Genomic DNA, 25,973 nt, shown 5'->3' on the forward strand with positions numbered 1-25,973 from the left:
ATACCTGGGATGGCAGGAATGGCGTATGAGGAGAGATTGGGTCGATTGGGCTTGTACTCGCTGGAGTTTAGAAGAATGAGAGGGGATCTCATTGAAACTTATAAAATTCTGACAGGACTAGACAGACTAGATGCAGGAAGGATGTTCCCGATGGTCGGGGAGTCCAGAACCAGGGGTCACAGTCTAAGGATAAGGGGTAGGCCATTTAGGACAGAAATGAGGAGGAATTTCTTCACCCAGAGAGTGGTGAACCTGTGGAATTCTCTACCACAAAAGGCAGTTGAGGCCAATTCATTAAATATATTCAAGAAGGAGTTGGATATATTTCTTAAGGCTAAAGGGATCAAGGGGTATGGGGAGAAAGCAGGGACCGGGTACTGAATTTGGATGATCAGCCATGGCCTACTCCTGCTCCTATCTTCTATGTTTCTATGTTTCTATGTCCCGCCTGAAACAGGCAGATGCTCTGGCTGCCCATTTTCACCATGGGTCAGAAATGGTGGCCGTATCAGGAGTGGGCCAATAGGTGGGGGCCTTCTATCTTCGGTCTTGCCCCCGCCGGGTTGAAGCCCTGAAAATCAGCCCCCTAGAATTGTTGTGAACCGGATGAGTCCTTTCGCTCCATTCTCATCTGCCGACTGACTTCCACTCCCACTTATCGGACACTTTGGGAAGGCTTTGGCAAGAGAAGAGCAAGCATGAAGTCCCCAACAACGGTCGGCATGTAAGAGAGTGGAATCCAGAATAATTTGGCATCCCAGCCAGCAGCATATCGTGTGCGAGGGTATCTAGCGGTTAGAGCGTGCTCCATACAGTTTGTGACTTTGGACAGGTCACTGTCACATAACACATTCATGGAAAATCTCTGGACCTTCACATCTGGAAAGGAAATAAAAACACTTTCAAATATTCACCGCTTCTCCTTTTACTAAAAATACCCAACGCTCATAAATATGAATACCTCTTCATTTCTTTTTAAACCCCCAACCCCCCGCCCCCACGATGTCATCACTGAGATAAATTTGCTCCGACACAGGCTGTGACCAGTGATGCCAATGAGCTTTCGTTGGGCGCTTTCCTCTTTCCTGAAGTGGGCAGAATCGGTGGAAAACACACAGCAAAGGTTTGACCTGTCACTCTGATGATATAAGCAGATCAAACTTTATTAACCAATCTCCTGATGGACTATAACACAATGGACTTTAGAATTCCAATCAGAGGAGACGCTATCAGTAAAATAGATTTTGATTCGGCACTTTACAGCCTTCTGGACTCAACATCGAGTTCAACAATTTCTCGGCCCCTATCTTTTTTTTCCAGTATTTTTTTTCTCTCTCCCACATGGCAGCTGTCGATAATTCAGCCATCACCATTTACACCTCCTCTAGACCCATCTTTTGTTTCTTAACTTGTCCCATTACCATCTCCTTTTGCCTCGCACCATCATCCCTTTTGTCTCTTAATCTCTCCTGCCTTCCATCCTATCACAGACCTTCCCTTTTGTTCTTTCCTCCCCTCCCCACTCTCCCTGCCCCTACATTTGCTTACAAACCTGTTCCATCTCCAGCTTTTCCAGTTCTGACAAAGGGTCATCGACCGGAAACGTTAACTCTGTTTCTCTCTCCACAGATGCTGCCTGGCCCGCTGAGTGTTTCCAGCGTTTTCTGTTTTTATTTCAGATTTCCAGCATCCGCAGTATTTTGCTTTTGTATAAGATCGATTTTGAGGTGGGTGCATCCAGCTGCCAAGGTGGCAAAGTGGGCAAGTGCACCTCCCAGTGGGATATTGAACCATACAGACCAGAAAAGGTCTTGGATTCAATCCCTGAGTTGACCAATCTCAATCTAGGCTTATATTCGCTGGAGTTTAGAAGAATGAGAGGGGATCTCATTGAAACTTATAAAATTCTAACAGGACTAGACAGACTAGATGCAGGAAGGATGTTCCCGATGGTGGGGGAGTCCAGAACCAGGGGTCACAGTCTAAGGATAAGGGGTAGGCCATTTAGGACAGAGACGAGGAGGAATTTCTTCACCCAGAGAGTGGTGAACCTGTGGAATTCTCTACCACAGAAGGCAGTAGAGGCCAATTCATTAAATATATTCAAGAAGGAGTTGGATATATTTCTTAAGGCTAAGGGGATCAAGGGATATGGGGAGAAAGCAGGGGCAGGGTACTGATTTTGGATGATCAGCCTACTCCTGCTCCTATCTTCTATGTTTCTATGTTTCAACTGAGGCAGTGGCAGAGACACTACAATTGGCCTCAGTGCCCTAGAGTGGTACCCCAGGGTTGCCCAATTATTGTTCAAAATCTGGAAAGGGTGAGGACAGAGGGAGAAAAATAAAGGATAGAACGTTCACTGACTGACTATGAATGAGGGACAATGCCAACCCAGAACATTAGAAGGAAACCGAGCCTCTTACACCAGTGCTTTGTCACTCCTGTTATTATACATTTAGTCAACAGGAGATACCACATTCTCATCATCAGGGTGACCTTTCACAATAGCAGGTGCTGCAACCTACTGATATAAATATCTACCTGAACTTGATCCAACTTCTTAACAGTATTCTGATGGTCAGAATGAATGCAGTATAATTCTGTACAATCAGACTCAGCTAAAAGCCACCTACACTTTTCAAAATATTTCTGTCCATAACTCTCACGGACTTCTGGAGACAGTCTGTCCCACAGTCGCTGCAGGTCGTTTTCAATGCATTCTAAGTTTGTCACAGCTGTCTTGAAGAAGCCAGGCTCAATGATGCAAACTCGAACACCAAAATAGTGCATGTCCCGTCTAAGAAAAAAATAGACAGTGGAAATGTACAAGATTCAGTGCATAAGGCATGTTCCTAAACTGATAGCATACAACAACTTGCATTTATATAACACCTTTATCATAGATAACAACGCCCCAAGACACTTCACCAAGCCACATCATGTGATATTAGGATAGGTGACCAAAAACTTGGTCAAAGGTCGGTTTTAAGAAGTGACTTAAAGGAGGAGAGAGAGGCGGAGAGGTTTAGGGAGGGAATTCCAGAGCTTAGGGCCCAGGCAGGTGAAGGCACGGCCACCAATGGTGGAGCGATTAAAATCGGGGATGCACAAGAGGCCAGAATTGGAGGAGCGCAGATATCGCGAACATAGGAACAGGAGGAGGCCATTCAGCCTCTTGAGCTTGTTCCACCATTCAATTAGATCATGGCTGATCTGTATCTCAACTCCATTGACCCGCCTTGGCTCCATATACCTTGATACCTGTACCCAACAAAAATCCTGCTTTGCACACGACTTACTCCCCAGAAAATCATGATTGGAGCTGGAGCTGAGATGGAATCCATGACACCATAATGGGCAGATGACGTCTTGATCTAACGTCTCATCCGAACGACGGCACCTCTGACAATGCGGCACTCCCTCAGTACTGTACTGGAGCGTCAGCCTGTATTACATGCTCAAGGCTCTGAAGTGGGACTCAAACCCACAACTTTCTGACTCAGAGGCAAGGGTGCTACTGATTGAGCCACAGGCTGACACCATCCAAATATAGTCAATACCATGACCAGTTTCCGAAAGATCAGTAATAATAGACAAAAAATAAAATCTGAAAAGAAATGTTGAGATTAATTGTACACCTTTAGAACAGTGCTTTCTTTTTAATAAAGAAGGACTCCACACAGCGAGTCAAGAAAGGTTACTTTTGTGCAAACATCTTTGTGTTGCTGAGATTTAAGACCATTTCTGCAGTTTTGTGACATTTACAATTGACTGGTACACACTTAACTGGCACCAATGTTGGTTTGACCCTGAAGGTAAAAGTGAATGAAAGTGGGCATGCTAACCTTAGACTGTCAGAGAAAGACTCCACTCCACATTTTGAGAGACAGTATCCGCCACCTGCAAACGATATCCTCCCCATAACACTGGCCACATTCACGACCCGCCCCCTGGCCTTTTTAACCAATGGGAGAAAGGTCAGCGTAATCTCCATCAATCCGATCAAATTTACATTCAGGACCTTATAATAATCCTCCATCATCATCCATTCCGTTGGGCCAATGGGAATAGCTCTGCCTGCGTTGTTGACCATCCCCCAGAGGCCTGTAAAAGAAAGGGGAAAGGTCACGCTCACGTTCAAGGATTGCTGCTGAAAACGGTGGATTTTGGGATGTTCCCGTTTGTTCCTTCTCCACTCAGACCAGGAGCGAGACTGTAAACCACAAGAGTAATGGGATTTTCCTGTTATCAGCCCTTGCGTCAATGATATGTTTGGAATCTTCTGTGTTGGGTTACCTTTCACCCATTGCTACGAGACTCTTGACCAATCAAAACCTCTGTTTTGCAAAATACAAGCACGCCTGGAATGGGCACTCTTAACCAGAGAGCAATCATTTCTAAGCGGGCGTTAACGGGGCGCAAATCAACTAGCGCCTGGGCGTGGCGCCGCTAACGCCTCCCGCAAAATTCAGCGGGAGGTTAGCGGTGGCGCTAACCGTTAATAAGGGGAGGAAGGCCTGCAGTACCGCGGCGCGACGTGACGCTGCGGCACGTCGCGCCGCGATATTGGCTCGGGCACTACCTGGGAAAATCGGCCACGGGGGCGCTAACTTTTTTGGGGTGCTAAACCGAAGGTAACGCCTCAAAGGGAGTGCTACCCAATTTTTACCCCTTGGGTGCTAGAACTGCCTGGTTAATGCCTCATAGTTCTAGAGTACAGAAAGAAGTCATGGGAAGACAGCAGAAGGCAAGGTTTACCTTATAGCTGTCCGAATTCATGGTTATTAGATCACATCATGAAGCTATGGTAAAATGGGCTGTGTGATGGCTCAATTGGTGAGGGCACTAACCAGTGTAGAACAGAGTCATGCAGACCAGGAAATCACATGTTCAACGCCTGGTCTGTGCTGAGATGACTGATCACAACCAGGTGGCTTTAGCAGCAGTACCTCAGTATCTTGGGTGCTTTACGATGCTCCAAGGAGGGGAAAATCAAGAACTGAAGTGGCTTTGTCTGTAGCAGTTCGCCACAGTGCTTTATCTTGTTTAAATTTTAAAAGAACAGGGCCTAGAAATTCAGTATAGCCACTTTTGGGGCGGTAAAGTCGGGCGGGCGCTAAAGTTAGCGCCCACCGGAAAGTGGAGGCCACTTCGCCGATATTCAGTAGCTTTGGCCAAGGAGTTTGGGCGAGCGCTGAAACTGGCGTTGCACCCCTATCTTTAGGCGCTAAGCCGGCGGTGCGGACTGATAACGCCGAGGCCGGGCGCAGCGCAGGTGCGGTCATGTTTTGATTGACAGCAGACACCCTGACGCCGGCCAGCTCTTAAAGGGGGAAGGGTCAACTTGGTCTGCTGCCACGCCCTGGATAGTGGAGCCCTCCAGCTAGGCCTGAACACTGCTGCTGGACCCAAATAGCGCCTGAAGCCATGCAGAAGGCCCGTGAATGAGCGCAGCGCTTCTCAGAGCATGCTTTGAGGGTGCTGCTTAGGGGTTTGGAGAAGAAAAGGGATATCTTGTGCCCGGACAGTGGCAAGAAGGCTCCCAAGAGGCTGTACAGGAGAGCCTGGAGGGAAATCGCCCAGAGGGTCTCAGCCAACAGCGATGTCCCCAGGACTGGTGACCAATGCCGCAAGAAGTTCAACGACCTCACTCGGTTGGTCAGGGTGAGTACCCTTTCCAGTGTCCTCCTCATCCTTGCATGTGCACCTCACATTATGGGCAAAGGGACCTCAATGGCCTAATGGCCAGCCCTCCTCCAGCAGCTATGGCACTGGCATGATCATCAGCAGCACTTTCTGCACTTGACACACTGGCCAAGCTATTCGACCATGGGAGGCAGTGCACACAACAACAGGGCACCACACTGGCCAAGCTATTCGACCATGGGAGGCAGTGCACACAACAACAGGGCACCACACTGTACTTAGAGGCCGTCCTTTCTCTTGCAGGCCAAGCTGGCGCAGAATCTGAAGAGCCGGACTGTCACCGGGGGAGGCCGTGTCCAGTTCCAGGAGCTCAGTGACCTGGAGGAGCGCGTGGCTCGACTCATGCGTGCCCGGGTGATTGGCCCCGTTGCTATTGGAGATGCCGACCCTGTGCTGGGCCCCAATGGTAAGGACATGACCGTTTGGACCTCTCTCGTTCCCCTTGCGCTTCAGATCTACATCCTTTGCCACTGTCCCACCAATGCGCATAATGCCACCACTCATGCCTCCCTCGCTGACGCCCTGTCCTCACTCTAAAGCTACTCTTGCGCCTTCCTGCTTTCAGCTGGTGAGGAGGAGGTCCCTGAAGCTGCGAGTGTCAGTCCCTCGGAAGAGGACGAGGAGGAGCAAGAGGAAGGCGGCACATCGGGGGAACCCTCATCCGCGCCAGGGGATGGCAATGGAGGGGACACGTCTTGCCTGGAGGAGAGCCAGGGGGAAGTGTTGCAGGGGGGTGTAGCTCCTGTGCCCAGTGGCGTCCAGCCACGCGGGAAGGGTCGGGCAGCACGGCTGCCTTCTCCCCAGAGGGGGGAAGTGTTGCAGGGGAGGGCAGGTGCTGGGCCCAGTGGCGTCCAGCCACGCGGGAAGGGTCGGGCAGCACGGCTGCCTTCTCCCCAGAGGGGGGAAGTGTTGCAGGGGAGGGCAGTTGCTGGGCCCAGTGGCGTCCAGCCACGCGGGAAGGGTCGGCCAGCTCGGCGGCCTTCTCCCCAGAGGGAGAGTCCGGCCTCCAGTCCGGAGACGGTCCTCGCCCAGGAGGTGCGCCTCCTTGATCAAATGTCCGCGGATTCGGAGTGGCGCCACATCGAGTTCATGGGGGTTGTGGGACAGTTGCCTCAGGCCATTGAGTCCCTGGCTCATAGTGTGGCCGATTTCGGGGACTCACAGGCCAGGGGTGTCGAACAACTCGCGGCAGCACAGGACGCGAGTCGAGAGTTCATGAGTGGTGCCGTGCAGACACTGGCTGGTCTGATGCGGGCACAGACCAGGGCAGTACGGGCACTCACTTCTGCCACACTCGCTGTGTCACGGACACATCGCCAGGGCACCCGCCGCGCTGCAGCAGCACAGCGGTCTGGCCTTCACCAGATTGCTGCGCTTGCTGCAGTGCTAGCCCGGCCGAGTGCCAGTGTCTCTGGCGACCAGCGAGCGCCTGGCATCAGCCAGCTTGCCCCCATTGCTGCAGCCGCCACTGCCACTCCCCCAGCAAAGCTGCGACGAGCTGCTGGAGAGACTGATGCTGCCCAGCCACAGCTGCAGCAGTCAGCAGCCGGCCCCTCCAGGGCCGGACCTCGTCTAGGCCGACCCCCAAGGGCATCTGCCGTCACGCTTTGTGCCCCTCAGGAGCCTTCCCCCAGCCTTGCAACACCCACAGGGCCCAGGTTGAGGCGGAGCAGCAGGTCGGGCAGGGGCCGGAGAAGCCTGCACAAGGACTCGCCCTCTCGGCACACCAAGTAGAGGGTGTCGGCAACTGTTTTTTTATATGGGGGTGTTTGTGTTCTGTATGGGGGGGGTTTATTTTGGTAAGGCCGAAGATGATGGCAAATGTTTTTTTAGATGGGGGTGTTTGTGTTCTGTATGGGGGGGTTTGTCTTGGTAAGGCCGAGGATGAAGGCCAATTGGATGGACAAGTTTTGTTATTCCTCCCCAGGTTGTGGGAGTGAGATATGTTTTTGACTGTTTTTTGGGGGTCTTGTCTGTTTTTGTGTTTCATGTGGGAAGGGCCCTGAGTTTGTTAAATAAAGCTTTTTCTTTATTCAGCTTGTCCATGTGTCATGTTTCAAGTGGTTGTTGCGTTAACCGGCTGAGGGCTTGCGGAGCGGCTGCATTCAGGTGCGTTCATTGCCACAAGCCATTCCCTGACAGGGGGCCTAGAAGTGTCGTTCAATAAGCCGCCGGTGGACGGCCCTTGGACCTTGTGGCTCCCTCCTGGGCTGGTACTCCTCCTCCTCCTCCTCCTCCTCCTCCTCATGGTCCTCCTGCTCGTCCTCCTGAGGTGGTGGTCCAACGTGAGGTGGCAGTGCCTGAGTCCTGCGGATAGCCAGGTTGTGCAGCATGCAGCAAACGACGACGAACTGGGAGACTCTATCCGGCGAATACTGCAGAGATCCGCCGGAACGATCCAGGCAGCGGAACCGTTGCTTGAGGACGCCAATCGTTTGCTCTATGATGTTCCTTGTGGCTTGATGGCTTTCGTTGTATGCCTCCTCAGCAGGGGTCCTGGGCGTGCGGAGCGGGGCCATGAGCCATGTACACAAAGGGTAGCCCTTGTCCCCGATAAGCCATCCCCTTGGGGGAGGCTGTGCCTGGAACATGTCAGCCACAGTAGTCTGGCGCAGGATAAATGCATCGTGGCTGCTTCCTGGAAAGCGGGCATTGACAGCTAGGATGCGCTGCCTGTGGTCACACACCAGCTGTACATTGAGGGAATGGTAGCCCTTTCGGTTGCGGTAATCCTCGGCATTGTCGATAGGTGCCCGCATAGCCACATGCGTGCAGTCAATGGCGCCCTGCACCATGGGGAAGTCGGCGATCCTGGCAAATCCGACTGCACGCTGCTCCTGCCTCTCTAGGGTCATGGGGAAGGAGATGAATTGGTGTCTCCTTGCGAATAGGGCATCGGTGACCTGCCGGATGCAGCGATGCACGGCGAACTGGGAGATGTTCGCTATGTCCCCAGCAGCGGCTTGGAAGGAGCCGCTTGCATAAAAGTTCAGAGCCACCGTGACCTTCACTTCCACCGACAGAGACGTCCTGCACATCAGCTGTGGACGCAGATCTCTGTGAAGCAGCTGGCAGATCTCTGCAACCACCTCCCTTCTGAAGCGCAGCCTCTTAACACAATGCGCGGCAGTCATGGTGAGATAGGACACCTGCTGCCGGTATTCCCTGAGTGGGTAAGGCCTACGTTGCCGACGCCTGATGGCCCCTCTGCGTCTAGGCATGGCTGCCCCTCTCACACAGCGTCTGCGAGCCCTTCGCACATAATGCTGGAACTGAGGGTTGGAACCCCATGCAGCCCCCATAATATACTTGCAAACAGTCAAATCACAATGAGTCAAATTTCCAAGCTCTGGCCAGAAGCCAAAAATACCTCTCCTATGTTGTCCCAAATCAGTAAGGTCTGTTCCTTGGTCTCTGTCCAGAAATCCAAAGCACTAAAGTCATTGCAGCAAAATGGCTGGCCTTTATACCTCAGTCTAAGTGCCCTTTAATTAGCGCTCCCCGAGGCCCGCAGGGCCTCTGCTGCGTTCCACTTCACAGTTCTTAACAGCGCCACGCCCACATTGGGCGGGCGCCACTGAAGTTCCGGTTTGGGGCGCACAAACGGCGTTGCACGACGAAATGATGTCATAAGGTGCGCGCGCAGCTGAGCGCGCGCAAACACTTTGCGCCGGCGCAAAATGTCAACTGAAGTTGGGCGTAGGCGCAGATCGCTCTGCGCCCGGGCGCAAAGTGCCTAGCGCTCGAAATCTACTCCTCTTATGGCGCTAACGGCTGGCGAACGCAACTGAATTTCTAGGCCCAAGACTTTTCCTTGAATGTTAATCTAGGATCACCAGATCAGGCTCACAGTTACCTTTCTCTCCCACCTCTGCCTTGACCCAGTCCGCTGCTTTCTGTACACTGCTGTAATCAGTCACATCGAGCAAGACAGCTTTCAGGATGGATGAGTTGCTCCTCTGCAGGGTGTCCACTCCTTTTTGTGTCAGGCAGCCAGCAAGGACACGGAATCCTTGCCGGTCCAGGCGCTTTGCCAGGAGGTTGCCAAAGCCCGTGTCACACCCAGTGATAAGGACATACTTGTCTTTGACATCTCGGATCTTCTGACGGTCCCTGATAAACCAGCCAATGGCAAGCAGAAAAACAGCAGCGAGGAGATACACCCACATGAGGTCTGTCTGAAGTACCTGAGAGGAAGAGACAGAACATTTGAATCCGAGAAAGTCATAACTGGTTCACAATATGAAATCACACAAGTTATCGTTCTCCTTTGACTTGAATTAGCACAATATGTAATGAGCGGAAGGTGGCCTGATGGATTGATTGGTAAATACACTACCCAATGTAGAACTGAGTCATACAGACTAGCAAGGTCCCAAGTTTGATTCCTAGTCTGCCACAAAAAGTTGAATGATCTGACCAGTGCAGGTAAGGCAAGAGAAATCATCAGCATCTTCCATGAATGCACTGTACAAAACTTAAATCTAATTCAAAGATAGATGGCAAGCAGTAGTCAGTAGTAGAAAAAAAACATTTACTGTGAATGAGGCAGGAATGGCAGGAAACGGGATGCATGACATTACTGCCTTGCTGAAAGGCACCTGGCCAGATTTGGGCGGGTGTATCCAGCATACGGTGAAAGTGATGGCAAAAATCAAGTGGGCAGAAAAATGGATGGGGATCTGTATAATGGATCCCTGTCCCCACCCACCTAAGTATCACCTGCAGATGAAGTCCTACCCTACAAAGGTCATGTTTGGTTTGTTGGGAAAAAAATAAAACAGCAAAGGTCACAATCTGGATTATAAAAGAGAATGTTACAAGATAGAGTGTCCAATCAGTTGTCTGGACACCTCACTAGTGAGGTACTTTTGGACATGGAGATATGAACTGAGGATTGATCACACACATGCCCTTTTAAACATATGTAAGAAGTCACACAACACCAGGTTATAGTCCAACAGCTTTATTTGAAATCACAAGCTTTCGGAGCGCTGCTCCTTCTCCAGGTGAAGTGGAGAAATGCATAAAGACACAGCTTATATAGTCAGAGAATCATGTCAGATGTTTACAGGTAACCTTTCCAACTGCCATTTATCACACCTCGGCAGAGAGATAATCACAGCAGTCAAAGGTGTGAATGGTGTCCAAACAGGTCAGTCAGGGAAACATTACATCAAAGAACAATGAGGTGAGGTCACAAGGGGTCAAATATTGCAGATGCTGGGGTCTGTATGAAAAACAAAAAAACAGACAAAAAACATTTTTTTTGGCTGGAAATCACAGCAGGTCCGGCCGCATCTGTGTAGAGAGAACAAGCCAATGTCGACTCGAGTCTGGATGACCCTGCATCAGGCGGGGTTACATGTAGCGTGACATGAACCCAAGATCTCGGTTGAGGCCGTCCTCATGGGTGCGGAACTTGGCTATCAGTTTCTGCTCGACGATTTTGTGTTGTCGTGTGTCTCGAAGGCCACCTTGGAGAATGCTTACCCGAAGATCGGAGGCTGAATGTCCTTGACTGCTGAAGTGTTCCCCAACTGGGAGGGAACACTCCTGCCTGGTGATTGTTGCGCGGTGTCCGTTCATCCGTTGTCGCAGTGTCTGCATGGTCTCGCCGATGTACCATGCTCCGGGGCATCCTTTCCTGCAACGTATGAGGTAGACAACGTTGGCCGAGTCACATGAGTATGTACCATGTACCTGGTGGGTGGTGTCCTCCGGAACAGCAGACAGAGGGATCCGCAGTGCAGCAACCGAAGAAGAAAGAGTCAAATTGGACCCCTCCGGAGGGTCGCTGCCCTAAGCTTGACATGTATGCTCAAGCTGTCAGGAGATGCATCAACGCCAGATTCATCAGCCGCACTCACAAGACAGTCCAGAATGTCACCCGAGCACAACGCAACGCCATCCACGCTCTCAAGACCAACCGCAACAACGTCATCAAACCAGCAGACAAAGGAGGTGCCATCGTCATACAGAACAGAACGGACTATTGCAAAGAAGTATACCGACAACTGGACAACCAGGAACACTACAGACAGTTACCCGCAGATCCGACCAAAGAACACACCCGCCAACTCAACAGACTGATCAAAACCTTCGATCCAGACCTTCAAAGCATCCTACATGCTCTCATCCCACGTACTCCCCGCGTGGGAGACTTCTACTGCCTCCCAAAGATACACAAAGCCAACACACCTGGACCTCCTATCGCATCAGGCAACGGAACCCTGTGTGAGAACCTCTCTGGCTATGTCGAGGGCATCCTGAAACCCATCGTACAGGGAACCCCCAGCTTCTGTCGTGACACTACAGACTTCTTACAGAAGCTCAGCACCCACGGACCAGTTGAACCAGGAACACTCCTCGCCACGATGGACATCTCGGCACTCTACACCAGTATCCCCCACGATGACGGCATCGCTGCGACAGCCTCAGTACTCAACACCAACAACAGCCAATCTCCAGACGCCATCCTACAACTCATCCGCTTCATCCTTGACCACAATGTCTTCACCTTCGACAACCAGTTCTTTACCCAAACACACGGAACAGCCATGGGGACCAAATTCGCACCCCAATACGCAAATATCTTCATGCACAAGTTCGAGAAAGACTTCTTCGCTGCACAGGATCTCCAACCAACGCTATACACCAGATACATCGACGACATTTTCTTCCTATGGACCCACGGCGAAGAATCACTGAAAAGACTACACGATAACATCAACAAGTTCCATCCCACCATCAAACTCACCATGGACTACTCCTCAGAATCAGTCTCATTCCTGGACACATGAATCTCCATCAAAGACGGACACCTCAGCACTTCACTCTACCGCAAGCCCACGGACAACCTCACGATGCTTCACTTCTCCAGCTTCCACCCTAACCACGTTAAAGAAGCCATCCCCTATGGACAAGCCCTGCGAATACACAGGATCTGCTCAGACAAGGAGGAACGCGATGGACACCTACAGGCACTGAAAGACGCCCTTGTAAGAACGGGATATGACGCTCGACTCGTCGATCGACAGTTCCGACGGGCCACAGCGAAAAATCGCATAGACCTCCTCAGAAGACAAACATGGGACACAACCAACAGAGTACCCTTCGTCGTCCAGTACTTCCCCGGAGCGGAGAAACTACGCCATGTTCTTCGCAGCCTTCAACATGTCATCGATGACGGCGAACACCTCGCTAAGGCCATCCCCACGCCTCCACTACTCGCTTTCAAACAGCCGCCTAACCTCAAACAGACCATCGTTCGCAGCAAATTACCCAGCTTTCAGGAGAACAGCGACCACGACACCACACAACCCTGCCACAGCAACCTCTGCAAGACATGCCAGATCATCAACACAGATACCATCATCACACGTGAGGACACCACCCACCAGGTACATGGTACATACTCATGTGACTCGGCCAACGTTGTCTACCTCATACGTTGCAGGAAAGGATGCCCCGGAGCATGGTACATCGGCGAGACCATGCAGACACTGCGACAACGGATGAACGGACACCGCGCAACAATCACCAGGCAGGAGTGTTCCCTCCCAGTCGGGGAACACTTCAGCAGTCAAGGACATTCAGCCTCCGATCTTCGGGTAAGCATTCTCCAAGGCGGCCTTCGAGACACACGACAACGCAAAATCGTCGAGCAGAAACTGATAGCCAAGTTCCGCACCCATGAGGACGGCCTCAACCGAGATCTTGGGTTCATGTCACGCTACATGTAACCCCACCTGATGCAGGGTCATCCAGACTCGAGTCGACATTGGCTTGTTCTCTCTACACAGATGCGGCCGGACCTGCTGTGATTTCCAGCCAAAAAAAATGTTTTTTGTCTGTTTTTTTGTTTTTCATACAGACCCCAGCATCTGCAATGTTTGACCCCTTGTGACCCCATCTCATTGTTCTTTGATGTAATGTTTCCCTGACTGACCTGTTTGGACACCATTCACACCTTTGACTGCTGTGATTATCTCTCTGCCGAGGTGTGATAAATGGCAGTTGGAAAGGTTACCTGTAAACATCTGACATGATTCTCTGACTATATAAGCTGTGTCTTTATGCATTTCTCCACTTCACCTGGAGAAGGAGCAGCGCTCCGAAAGCTTGTGATTTCAAATAAAGCTGTTGGACTATAACCTGGTGTTGTGTGACTTCTTACATTTGTCCACCCCAGTCCAACTCCGGCATCTCCACACCATGGCTTTTAAACATAGGAAACATTCCCAAAATTGGGAATATTAGAAACCTTTCAGAAGGTCATCCTGTGCTAGGCCGAGAGTACCCCTTACTGCTCTTAAATCGTTATCACCCTCTCCATGTTGAGAACTGATCAAGCTGCTTGAAAAAGGGTTTACATCTAGATAATCTTCTCACACTGAAAGCCCCCTGCAAATATTGGGCCATTCCCTGGAACCCCCTGCAAATTTTGACACACTTCCGGGGGGTCCCTTCTTCTAACTTATGGAAAGACAGCGTCAGCTACCCAAAGGAAAACAGTGAGCAACAGAAACAATGGCTGGTTTAAGTGAACAAATACAGAAAAGTGTGCTCATGGTGCACAATAGATCCCATCCCCAAACGGACAGAAATCAGACGACCTCACAGATCCCCTAGGGTCCACGGACACCAGTTTCAAAACCTACAATGTACAAGCCAAGCTCATTGGAGGTTCAGGAACTGATTGTACACAGCTACCTAGAAACATGCTCCAGAACTGGTTCACGTGTGGAACAGTGATCTCATAGCAGTTAGTCAAAATAAAAATAAAACTATTTAAAATAAATTTAAAAACTGAGATCCTTTATTTCAAGCTTTTGTTCTTCCATTTCGAATCAGAAGGTGCTCAATACCACTTCACAGTAACTGTTACGCCTGGTTCTCGTGTTCATATTCCAGTACTGTGTATGGTCTTATTGTTTGCAGCTTTTAGCTGTACAGAGTTTGCCTTCATGGGAGAGTCACTCACGAGATGGTAATTAGTTCATGGTTTGCTAATCTCCTTCTACACAAGATTCTCAGCTGACTTTCAACTTACCATGATTTACAGAACCAGGCCAATTCTGCGTATAGGTTATAAGACCCTGGTAAGCTTTCAGGGTGTTCTAAAGCTTTCCTTTTAAGAACATAAGAAATAGGAGCAGGAGTCGGCCATTCGGCATTTCGAGCCTGCTCCGCCATTCAATAAGATCATGGCTGATCTTCGACCTCAACTCCACCTTCCCGCACTATCTCCATATCCCTCGATTCCCTTAGTGTCCAACAATCTATCGATCTCAGCCTTGAATATACTCAACGACTGAGCCTCCACAGCCCTCTGGGGTAGAGAATTCCAAAGATTCACAACCAACGTTCTCCGTAATTTTTTGGGGGCCGCGCGGCCCCTTTAACAGGCTGCGTGGCCCATTCAAAAGTCTGCGCACACGCGTTTTCTTTCAATTTAGAAGCCGGCTCGCCGGCTGCACGGGACCCCTGGAGCGCTGCGCAGCCACGCAGCTTAAAGGGTACATCGTTCACAACCCTCTGAGTGAAGAAATATCTTTTGTGGTCCTAGCATATACTGTTGTAGTGATCACATTTGTCCTGGGGAGTTGGACCTGAATTTAAGAGAGTATTAATCTGAGGTTATCACATTTGTAAATAGCAAAGAGAAGTTTTGCCTCCAATTTTCTCCTGAAGGTGCTGGCTCACGGTTTTACAGACATTAGCCACCTGTGGCACCTTAATTAAACAAAGACAAGACGGATACAGATGAGGGGAACCATTCAGCCCACTTTAGATCTTCCAATCAGACTAGAAGCCCTATATCCTCTCATTGAATGTGGGACTCGCTACCACAGGGAGTGGTCGAGGTGAATAGCACAGCTGCATTTAGGGGGAAGCCAGATAAACACATGAGGGAGAAAGGAAAAGAAGGATATGGTGATAAGGTGAGATGAAGAAAGGTGGGAGGAGGCTCGTGTGGAGCATAAATACCGGCATAGATCAGTTGGGCCAAATGGCCTGTTTCTGTGCTGTAAATAATATGTACAAGAGCAGGTCAGAGACTAGGTATTCTGTGGCAAGTGTCTCACCTCCTGACTCCCCAAAGCCTTCCCACCATCTACAAGGCACAAGTAAGGATGCCTGGATGAGTGCAGCTCCAACAACACTCAAGAAGCTCGACACCATCCAGGACAAAGCAACCCGCTTGATCGGCACCTCATCCACCACCTTCAACATTCACTCCCTCCATCACCGGCGTACCGTGGCTGCAGTGTGTACCATCTACAAGATGCACTGCAGCAACTCGCCAAGGCTTCTTCGGCAGCACCTCCCAAACCCGCGACCTCTACCACCTAGAAGGACAAGGGCAGCAGGCGCATGGGAACACCACCACCTCCAAGTTCCCCTCCAAGTCACACACCATCCTGACTTGGAAATATATTGCCTATCCTTCATCATCGCTGGGTCAAAATCCTGGAACTCCCTCCCTAACAGCACTGTGGGAGTATCTTCACCACACGGACTGCAGCGGTTCAAGAAGGCGGCTCACCACCACCTTCTCAAGGGCAATTAGGGATGGGCAATAAATGCTGGCCTCGCCAGCGACACCCACATCTCATGAACGAATTTTAAAAAAATCAGCCTACTCCAAGAAATAGTCCAGCTCCCTTTTGAACGTTTGCAGCGAATGTGCATCAACTGGATAAGCCTATTCCAAAGGTCAATGACCCTCTGAGAAAAGAAAATTCTCCCGACATCTAACCTAGTTCTATGCTTACACAGCTTGTATGCGTGACCCCTCGTTCTCCTTAACTTAACTAATTCAGATAAAAACTTATCTAATTGAAATAAAAACTTACCTAATTCAAATAATTTGTCCACATGTCCCCTCATCATTTTAAATACTTCAATCAAGTCTATTCGAAGCCTATGCTTTTCTAGGGTAAAAAGCCCCAGCTGTCAAAATAGCTAAGAGTTTTTAGACTAGGTGTTAATCTCGTAGCACTCCTCTGAACCTTTTCTAGGGCCTCTATATCTCCCACCATGTGAGGGGCCAGAACTGGACATGGTATTCTAAATGGGGCCTAACCAAGCTGTGTACAGGGTCACTACGGTGTTCTTCGCTTTGTATTTTACCTGTACATCCTAATGCCCTGTTCACTTTCGCCGGAGGCTCTCCGCACTGGTCGTGGACATTTAGAGACTCGTACACTATTACATCCAGGTCTCTTTCTTTTTCAACAGGCTTCAATTCAGAACCCGGCATGGTAAACACATGCTTGGCATTAGCCCTACCAACATGCATCACACTACACTTATCAACATTAAATTTCATTTGCCCAATATGTGCCCATTTCTCCATCGCATCTAGATCAGATTGTAATCTTTTCTTCTCATCAAGGGTTCTGAAACCAGCACAGATCTTTTTGTCATCCACAAACTCATGGACAATACCCCTAACACCTTCATCCAGATCACTGATATAAATCGTGAAGAGTAACGGTCCTAATGCCGATCCCTACGGGGCTCCATTAGTAACTGGTCTCCACATGGAGCTGCTACAATTAATGACAACTCACTGTCTATGAGAATGCAACCAATTCCCTATCCAATACAGGACCTGCCCTCCAATCCCACCAGACTCTATCTTACATAGCAGCCTATTGTGAGGGACCTTACCAAAAGCTTTTTGAAAGTCTAAACATACAATGTCTACCGGGCTACCTTCATCCATCAACCTGGTAACCTCTTCAAAGAATTTAACTAGATTAGTAAGACATGACCTTCTTTTCCAGAAGCCATGTTGCCTGTCCCTACTATCCCCTTCTCTGTCAAGGTGGTTGATGCGCCTCAATAACTTCAAGGCTCAAAGTTAACTGGATAAAACTAGGCTTTTATTAGCAAAGAAAGACGCCTGTGTCTTCACCTAGCATTCTGCTGTTCTGCTGCAAGACAAGCCTGGGCTTGTCTTAAGTAGGGCCAGGTATGGGCGGAGCCGACACACCCAATGGGGAGAAAGGGGGCGGTGCACTATATACAATACAAGGTAAAACACAGGAGCAGGCAATACAATATATGTAGTTAAATACAGAGTCTGATGAATGACATATTTCATCACAGTGGTCATATAGGGCATCCTTAATAATCCCTCCGAGCAATTTTCCTCCAACTAATGTCAAGCTAATGTGCCTATAATTTCCTGGTTCTGACTTATTGCCTTTTTTGAGTATCATACAACACCAGCTTCCCTCCAGTCACTAGGAATGATCTCTAGATTCCAGCAACTATTGAATATATGAGCAAGGGGTTCACTTAGCACAGTTCCCATCTCTTTAAGCAACCTTGGGAAAATGCTGTCTCGGCAAGCAGCTCGATCTGATTTAAGACCTCTTATTCTCCTCAAGGTCAGATCTGCATCTACTTTAACATGAACCACTTCAGTGTCAACTACACACTGCATTAATGGTCATTGAACACAGTTTACAGGAGTAAAGACTGATGCAAACCTCCACCATGTTCTGGGAGTCGATCTGACTCTGCCCCGAGGAATGCTTTAGTGGCTCTATGCAGTCCTTTAATCGCCCACTGACTCCTAACATAACTAAAACAGATTTTACCATTGCTCCCGCAGTTATCCACAACCTTCGTTTTCACTGACCTTATGGCTACGCTGATGGCAACCTTAAGATAAGCACAATACCTATTCCTATTCTCTTGAGAGTTGTTGGGGGAAAAACTCAGTTGTTTGCGCCTCCCGTTCGTGCCTTATGAGGGCGCTAATGGGGCGCAAAGCAACTAGCGCCCGGGCATGAAATTAACTAGACAATTTGCAGCAGCACTAAACACTTCCGCCACGATCTCCTGCGCCGGCAGATTGTGATGTCAGTCGAGTGCGCAACGCCCCGTTAGCGCCCCAGGCCGGAAATTGAGTGGCGCCCCCTGCCTTACCGCCTGCCGCTAGCAATGACAGGTTGAGGGGAGCGTTTTGCAGTCAGGAAGGGACTGGGGGAGCGCTATTTAAAGGCGACCGCTTCCTGCCTTTTTTTGTCAATGACATTTTTGCACCATGCATTCTGAGAGAGAGAGAGAGACTTCTGGAGAGATTCAACGCTGTGTGAAGGAGTTTTGGGTACTGAGCAGCACTTTGCAGGTTCATTTTGATTTGACCTTCCTTGCATCGATTTAGAAGAGACTGTGGGGGCTGCACTCTGAGCTCTTTCCCTGGGCCTCTCCATTGTTCTTTCCAGCAGAATTGATGTACAGGTCTCTCCAGGCTGAGATTCAAGGCTGCAATGAGCAGGATGTGGATGAAGAGCAAGATCGACCCTCCCCTTTAAGAACTGGCCGGCGCCAGTGTGTCTGTGTTCCATTGCTGATTGACATCACATGGGCTTTGCCAGCGCTCTGAGGTAGCGCCTTGCTCCTCAGCGTTAGCGCCTTAAGAGAATTGTGTAGCGCCTGATTTAGCGCTGCAATCACCTCCAGGGGCGATAGAAGCCAAGTTTGCAGTCGGAGGCGATAATTAGCGCCAGGCGCTAAACTTTGCGCCCGGCCGATAATTGCGCCCCAAATGGGGCGATACCCAATTTCTCCCCCGTTGTCTTTTAATCTGTAGAAGTATTTCTGCTCAAGTCTGAATAGGCCTTGTACGTGACCAGTTCGCCACCTTGGCTTGGTTTTACCATGTGCCCTTCCTCTAACATTAGGGAGATCCATGGCTCAACAATTGAAATCACCAGCACTGACCCGATGAGCTGAAATTAATTGGAACAAAAGCACAGACAAAATGAAAATGAACAGGAACACAACAGGTTAGAGGGAAGCTTTGAAGCTGCTCAGTTGTTCTGTGAGCTGCAGTGAGCATCAGGAAATACACAGACTGCAGCTTGTTTTATAATTCACTTAAGAGGGCAGCCTCAAAGGGATTCTTTCTTCAAAACAATGTGTTACTTTAATGGGATTGTAAGGGCTTAAATCTAAGTAGAAAAATCTTGAAGTTGCATTGGGATTTGTTTAATGGGGCTCGCAAACAAATCTGTCATTTTTTTTGTACTCGGGATTTGAAATCACAAGGCGCCCTGGATCCACTGAGATCACAGTAACGCAAGGCTTCAAAACAAAATACAGGAAACTTTGGTTTATCCGGAGGTTGTATGTCCGGAAACTTTGATCTACTGGCAGAAATCAGGAGCCGTTTTGTTAGGTTTTTTTCTTCTCGTGGCTTTTTTTCTTCTCGTGGCTTTTTTTTCAACAGTCAGTCTCTGGAAAGTCTCTCTGAAGCTGTTGCTAAGCTACAGAGATGCTTCCAAGGTACGGGCCGACTGTTTAGAAGCTGTTGCTAAGCAACAGTGTTTGTTGTCAGATACGGAGATGAAAACCTCCGTATGCTTCAACATTAACGCTGGTATGTCCAGCAGTTTTGATAGATCGGCAACAGCTCGGTCCCGTCGGTGCTGGATATCACAAAGTTTCCTGTACTAGTTATGGTCAGTCAAGCATGTGGAACGGTGGGAATGCATCTGATCCCCAGCATTTGGACTGTGGGTAAGTGCCTTGGGTGGATATGAAATTGATCCTTGACAGCTTCGTAATTGCCATGCATCTAGACGCTGGCAAATGGATGATGGAATGCATCTGATCACTGGTAGACTGATGGGCATTTAATCCCTAGCATCGTAGTGACTGACCCACCTCCATCCCTGTTTGTCCAGTAGTACATAACTAGTCGACTCTTGGGAATCTAAAAGAATGCCTTAAAGTGTCCACTACATGTGCATATGCATACTGATACGGAGACACGTTTTTGCTGGTCAAGCTGTAGTATCTCAGAAAGTCTATGGCAACATGTATACTTGCTTCTGGTGTCCACATCTCTGGCATAGAGTAACTACTGAACCAGTTTCAGACTCTAAGGGGGAAAGATTGAGTCGCGCCCCCTTTGGGGCGCTAACTTCGCCGCGCACCCGCGGCCGAAATTCATCGGTAGCGCCCCAAGAGGGCGCTACTGGAAGTGTCCCGCCTCCCTCTTGGGGCGCTGCGAGGGAATATCGCGCCGCGGTACTGCAAGCCTTCCTCCCCTTCTTAAAGGGGAGGGGCCTTGCACAGCGCGACCCGGGGCCCAGCTGGGCCACCAGGGATCGGAGTGCCGGCAAAAGAGCCCGGCACTCAAGAGAAGTGCCGGGCTCACGGAGCGCAGCCGGCACCCCGCGGTGGGGGGAGGGGGGGGCGCTGCAGAGGAGGCAGGGGACGGGAGCGGAGGCAGGTGCTGGCAGGCGGCCAGCAACAAAAATGGCCGCCCGGCACCTCGCCTTTAATTTGCGCCGCCCCGGCCGCAGGTAGGCCCCCCTGACCCCGTCAGACATAGCGTCCGGCGGTAAGTCAGGGGGCGCTCCTGAAGATCGCGGCCGAAGCGCGAGCGGGGCGCTACGCACAGCGATGACGTCAACGCCGGTGGCGCAGCACCGCGGGGCGCTAATGGTTACCGCCGCCGCTAACCTCCCGCGGAATTTCGCGGGAGGCGTTGGCGGCCCCGCGCCCGGGCACTAGTTGCTTTGCGCCCCCCGTTAGCTCCCGCTAATGGGAGGCTCAAAGCAACCGAATTTTTCCCCCTAGCGATATAAACTAGACAACAAGGGGCTGGCTTCTCAAAGGGAGATGGGAGTTTTAGTTGTTGGTAAAAGTCTATTTTGGGCAGGGGGTGTGGTTTACTATGTAGTCTGTCATAGACGAGTTGGGCTGAATGGCCTGTTTCTGTGATGTAAATTCTGTGTAATTTTGGCGCTTTTTGGGTTTTCTTTTCCGGCCAACGCTTTTCTTTATTATTCTTGGTTGCTGCTCGTGGCATTCAAATCCCACCGTTCAAAATGGGGAAGTTCTAAAGGAGTCCAAACACATTGCATGATTTAAATGGGGAAAGAGTGGTTCATGAGGGGCCGACAAGTCCAGGTGCAATGACACGCGAGGCATTTGGTCTGTACCCATCGCTACCCCGGGACCAGTGCTTACACAGGCTGCCTGGACATATTAGAGGAGACCTGCCATCATCACCTCCTCTTCACAAGGAGTCGCTGCCCCATAGATACACCCTCTGTTGTAGGATAACCTGCAACCAACATCTGGAACAGAGACAGCTCTCCTGACAGATGTGAAAGTTAACACATCATGCCACTGCATCCTTCAAAACCACTCCAGGAGATATCTGCCCCATCAGTCAGTCTACTGTGCACACAACTAACAATCGGCATGTTTGCAAGGAGCAACACCATTATCACGTTTCTTGTGGAAAGGTGACATCAGTTGGAAAGAGCACAGAACTTCACTGGGTGGCAAGATTACCCCAAGTGCAGGGCAATGTAGATGGCACCTATTGGGGCATTGAAATAAAGAGTAGCTTGCCTTTCAAAAGCTAGGCTTTATTAACCTTAAAAAACCAGCAGTACATGTTAAGCACCCAGTCTCAACCAAGCTGTAGAGAACTGAATTTAAGATGGCCACCACAGGTCACATGGAATCAACTAACCAATAAGTTTACAGCATATATCTCAAGGCAGGAAAACAGGCAACCAATTACAATGCTTCTTATAAAACAAGAATAATCACCACATTCACCCCTCCTTTTAAAATATACTTCAACCTAGGTAGCCTTTACAGTTTACAATTAGTTATTTATGACTAGAGCAATACATGTATAATGCCTTCAACAATTTTAAAATTTTACCATTAAATTATTAATTATTTTAAAAGTCCATTTTTAATCGATCGACCGGATATCTTGTTCGTGTCGACCTTCTTAGCCTTGGTGGAGTTCCTTGCCCTCCCACATCAGGAGACACAGAAATATCTTCTGCAGGGAGGCTATCAATATCCCGATTATCAACGGTTTCCGGATTGGAAGTCCCATTAGAAGGTAGACTGGGAGGGTCATGAACATCCATCGGGGGCAGACTGAGAGAATTGTAAGTGTCTGCAATAGGATTGGAAATGTTCGTAGTATCTGTGACGACATCAACATTATCTGAATTATGGCTATTGTTAATGTCCTCAGGAGAGGGCTGGCCACCACAAGGAGCTAAGTCTTTAACTGAAACCGTACTTTCTTTCCCATCTTGGAATCGAATATGAGCATATTGGGAATTTGCCTCCAATAGCTCCACCTCCTCCACTAAAGGATCATACTTTGACAGTCTAACATGGCGTCGGAGCAGCACAGGTCCCTGCATAGTAAGCCATGAAGGTACCGAATATCCCGTAGAGGATCTCCGCGGATAGTTGAAGAGCCTTTCATGGGGAGTCACATTAGTAGCCGTTGAAAGCAATGATCTAATGGAATGCAGGGCATCAGGCAGTACCATTTCCCACTGTGTATTCTTAAGGTTCCGGGATGTCAAAGCCAACATAACTGCCTTCCAGATCACCCCATTGTATCGTTCGCACTGTCCATTACCCTGGGGATTATACGGGGTAGTTCTGCTAGTAGAAATTCCCCGACTCTGGAGGTATTCCTTCAACTGGGAAGACATAAAAGAACTTCCCTGATCCGAATGGATATACGCAGGCATCCCAAAGATGACAAAATGTTGAGTCAGACATTTAATAACTGTAGCAGCTGATACATCTGCACAAGGAAAAGCAAAAGGGAACCTTGAAAACTCATCCACAACAGTAAATATATATCGATTCTGAGTCATTGAAGGAAGAGGCCCCTTAAAATCAACGCTCAGGCGTTCAAAGGGAGAAGTAGCCTTTGTAAGATGAGCTCGTTGAGGCTTAAAGAAATTCGGTTTACACCGGGCGCAGACAGAGCATGACGAAGTCATCCGCTTGACGTCTTCAACTGAAAAGGGCAAATTCTTACTGCGTACGAAGTGTATCATCCTCGTAACACCAGGATGACACAAAGCATTATGAAGATTAATAAGCGTATCTCTGTGAAGCACAGAACAATAAGCCCTCGACAGCGCATCAGCAGCAACATTATCCTTCCCCGGGCGATAGACTATATCAAAATGATAGCATGCCAACTCGATCCTCCACCTCATTATTTTATCATTCTTAATCTTTCTGAAATGTTTGACATCAAACATGAAGGACACAGATTTTTGGTCAGTTACTAACGTAAAATGTCGCCCAGATAAATAATGTCTCCATTTACGCAGTGCTTCGACTATTGCGTACGCCTCTTTCTCTATTGATGAATGTCTCTGCTCACTATTGCTCAGAGTACGTGAGAAAAAGGCCACAGGTCTTCCATTTTGGTTCAGGGTAGCCCCAATTGCAAAATCAGAAGCGTCCGTCTCAATCACAAAGGGAACCTGCTCATCAATAGAATGCACAACTGCTCCAAGGATATCCTTTTTAAGATTATCAAAACACATCCTGGCCTCCCATGATAGAGGATATGTCGTAACCCGAATAAGGGGCCGGATCTTCTGCGAGAAGTTTGCAATCCAATTAGAATAATAAGAAAACAGTCCAACAACTCGTTGCAAGGCCTTAGAATTAGTAGGGCAAGGTAACTCAATCAGTGGTCGCAGCCGTTCTGGATCTGGTTTAATCTTGTTTCCCGAGATAATATACCCCAGTAAATTTACCTCAGTGGTCGAAAAGATACACTTCTCTTTATTGAAAGTTAAGCCAACTTTTTCCGCAACTTGAAGGAATCTTTCTAGATTAAAATCGTGCTCCACCCTTGATTTGCCACACACCGTGATGTCATCTAAATATGAGAAGGTGTCAGAGAGAGAGTTATCACTTATAAAAGCATCCATTGCCCGTTGAAAACAGGCGACACCGTTAGTAACACCGAATGGTACTCGGCAAAACTGGTACAGCTTTCCGCCAGCTTCAAAGGCCATATATGGTTTGTCCCTCTTAGCGATAGGAATCTGATGATAAGCACTCTTTAGGTCAATAGTGCTAAAAACCTTATATTGAGATACTTTATTGATAAGCTCATCAATCTTAGGCAGGGGGTACGCATCTAATTGAGTATACCTGTTAATAGTTTGAGGGTAGTCTATCACCATTCACTTCTTATGTCTCTCATTAGTGGTGACAACTACCTGTGCCCGCCAGGGCGAAAAACTAGGTTCAATGATTCCTTCCGATAAAAGACGTTGAACTTCAGAATTAATAAATTCTTTATCCTGACTGCTATACCTTCTTGACTTGGTAGCAATTGGCTTACAGTCCGGCATCAAATTGGAAAAAAGTGATAATGGAGAAATGAATTAAGAAGTTAATCCACAAATAGACAAAGGTGGCTTAGTTCCTCCGAAAGAAAGACTGAGGGACTCATGTAATTGAAGCACATCATGACCAATCAAAATGTCCGCACAGAGATTAGGCAGAACAGATAGGCGTATATCAGTATACGTATTACCTAGGAGAATTAATTTCACAAGGCAACAACCAGCTACTTGTGAGGTGCGAGTCGTCTGAGCCATACACACCTGATAGGAAGCAGGCGAAATTTTCAAACGCTTCTCCCTCACAAACTGAAGACTTATAAAGCTCTCAGTACTGCCCGTATCTATAAGGGCCTTCACTTCTAACCCATTAACTTGGGCCATAACGATAGCTTTGTTTAGGCCATGGGAAAAGGCGGCAGAAACTGATGCAATAAACGCCCTATCTAAAGGCTGAATGGTCGCAGAGGAGGCAACCGATTTGCAAACACGTGCATAATGACCTCCCTTGCCGCATTTACTACACACAGCCTCCCGGGCAGGGCACTTCAGACGGGGGTGCCGGGCGTTCCCGCAAAAATAACACTTCTGAATCCTAGAGGCAACAGCTGCCGAAGTAGAAACTGTTTCGGAATCTGGTAAACCACTCCTATTAAATCCACGTGACTCCCTTTCATCCGGAACTGCCGAAACCACGGTCGCAGGCCGAACAAAAAGAGCATAAGAATCCGAACTTCTCTGAGCCAAATCCAATGTAGAGGCTTGCTCAAAAGCACTCTTAAGATCCAAGGTCTTATTTTCTAATATCCGCTGATGAATTGATCTAGACAGTAATCCATTAATAAATGCATCCCGTACCGACTCTTCCTTATGTTCTTCTGCAGACACGGCCTTATAATTACAGTTAGCACCAAGGCGCTGGAGTGCTTGTAAATAAGCATCCAAGGATTCTCCTGCCTGCTGCCTACGGGCAGATAAAAGGTGACGTGCAAATACCTCATTTTTGGGTTTAACAAAAAAAAATTCCAATGTAGCAATAGCCAATTCATAAGTTTCACAGTCCAAAATATACTT

General features: G+C 48.9%; 1 protein-coding gene across 1 annotated transcript in view; it reads right to left on the reverse strand.

Annotated features, from left to right (window-relative positions):
• Positions 1-211: 211 nt before the first annotated feature.
• rdh5 (retinol dehydrogenase 5 (11-cis/9-cis)) overlaps positions 212-25,973 on the reverse strand; it is a 38,769-nt gene continuing 13,007 nt past the window's right edge. The window contains exons 2-5 of the mRNA XM_085972557.1: positions 9,566-9,896; positions 3,849-4,107; positions 2,637-2,800; positions 212-879 (exon numbers count right to left, since the gene is read on the reverse strand). Of these exons, the coding sequence (XP_085828683.1) occupies positions 656-879; positions 2,637-2,800; positions 3,849-4,107; positions 9,566-9,878 (960 nt within the window). The 5' untranslated portion in view covers positions 9,879-9,896 and the 3' untranslated portion in view covers positions 212-655. The remainder of the gene's footprint in view (positions 880-2,636; positions 2,801-3,848; positions 4,108-9,565; positions 9,897-25,973) is intronic.

The sequence above is a fragment of the Somniosus microcephalus genome, chromosome 33 (genome assembly GCF_052327205.1).
Source record: "Somniosus microcephalus isolate GS21.2 chromosome 33, FLI_Smic_1.0, whole genome shotgun sequence".
Classification (NCBI taxonomy): Eukaryota; Metazoa; Chordata; class Chondrichthyes; order Squaliformes; family Somniosidae; genus Somniosus; species Somniosus microcephalus.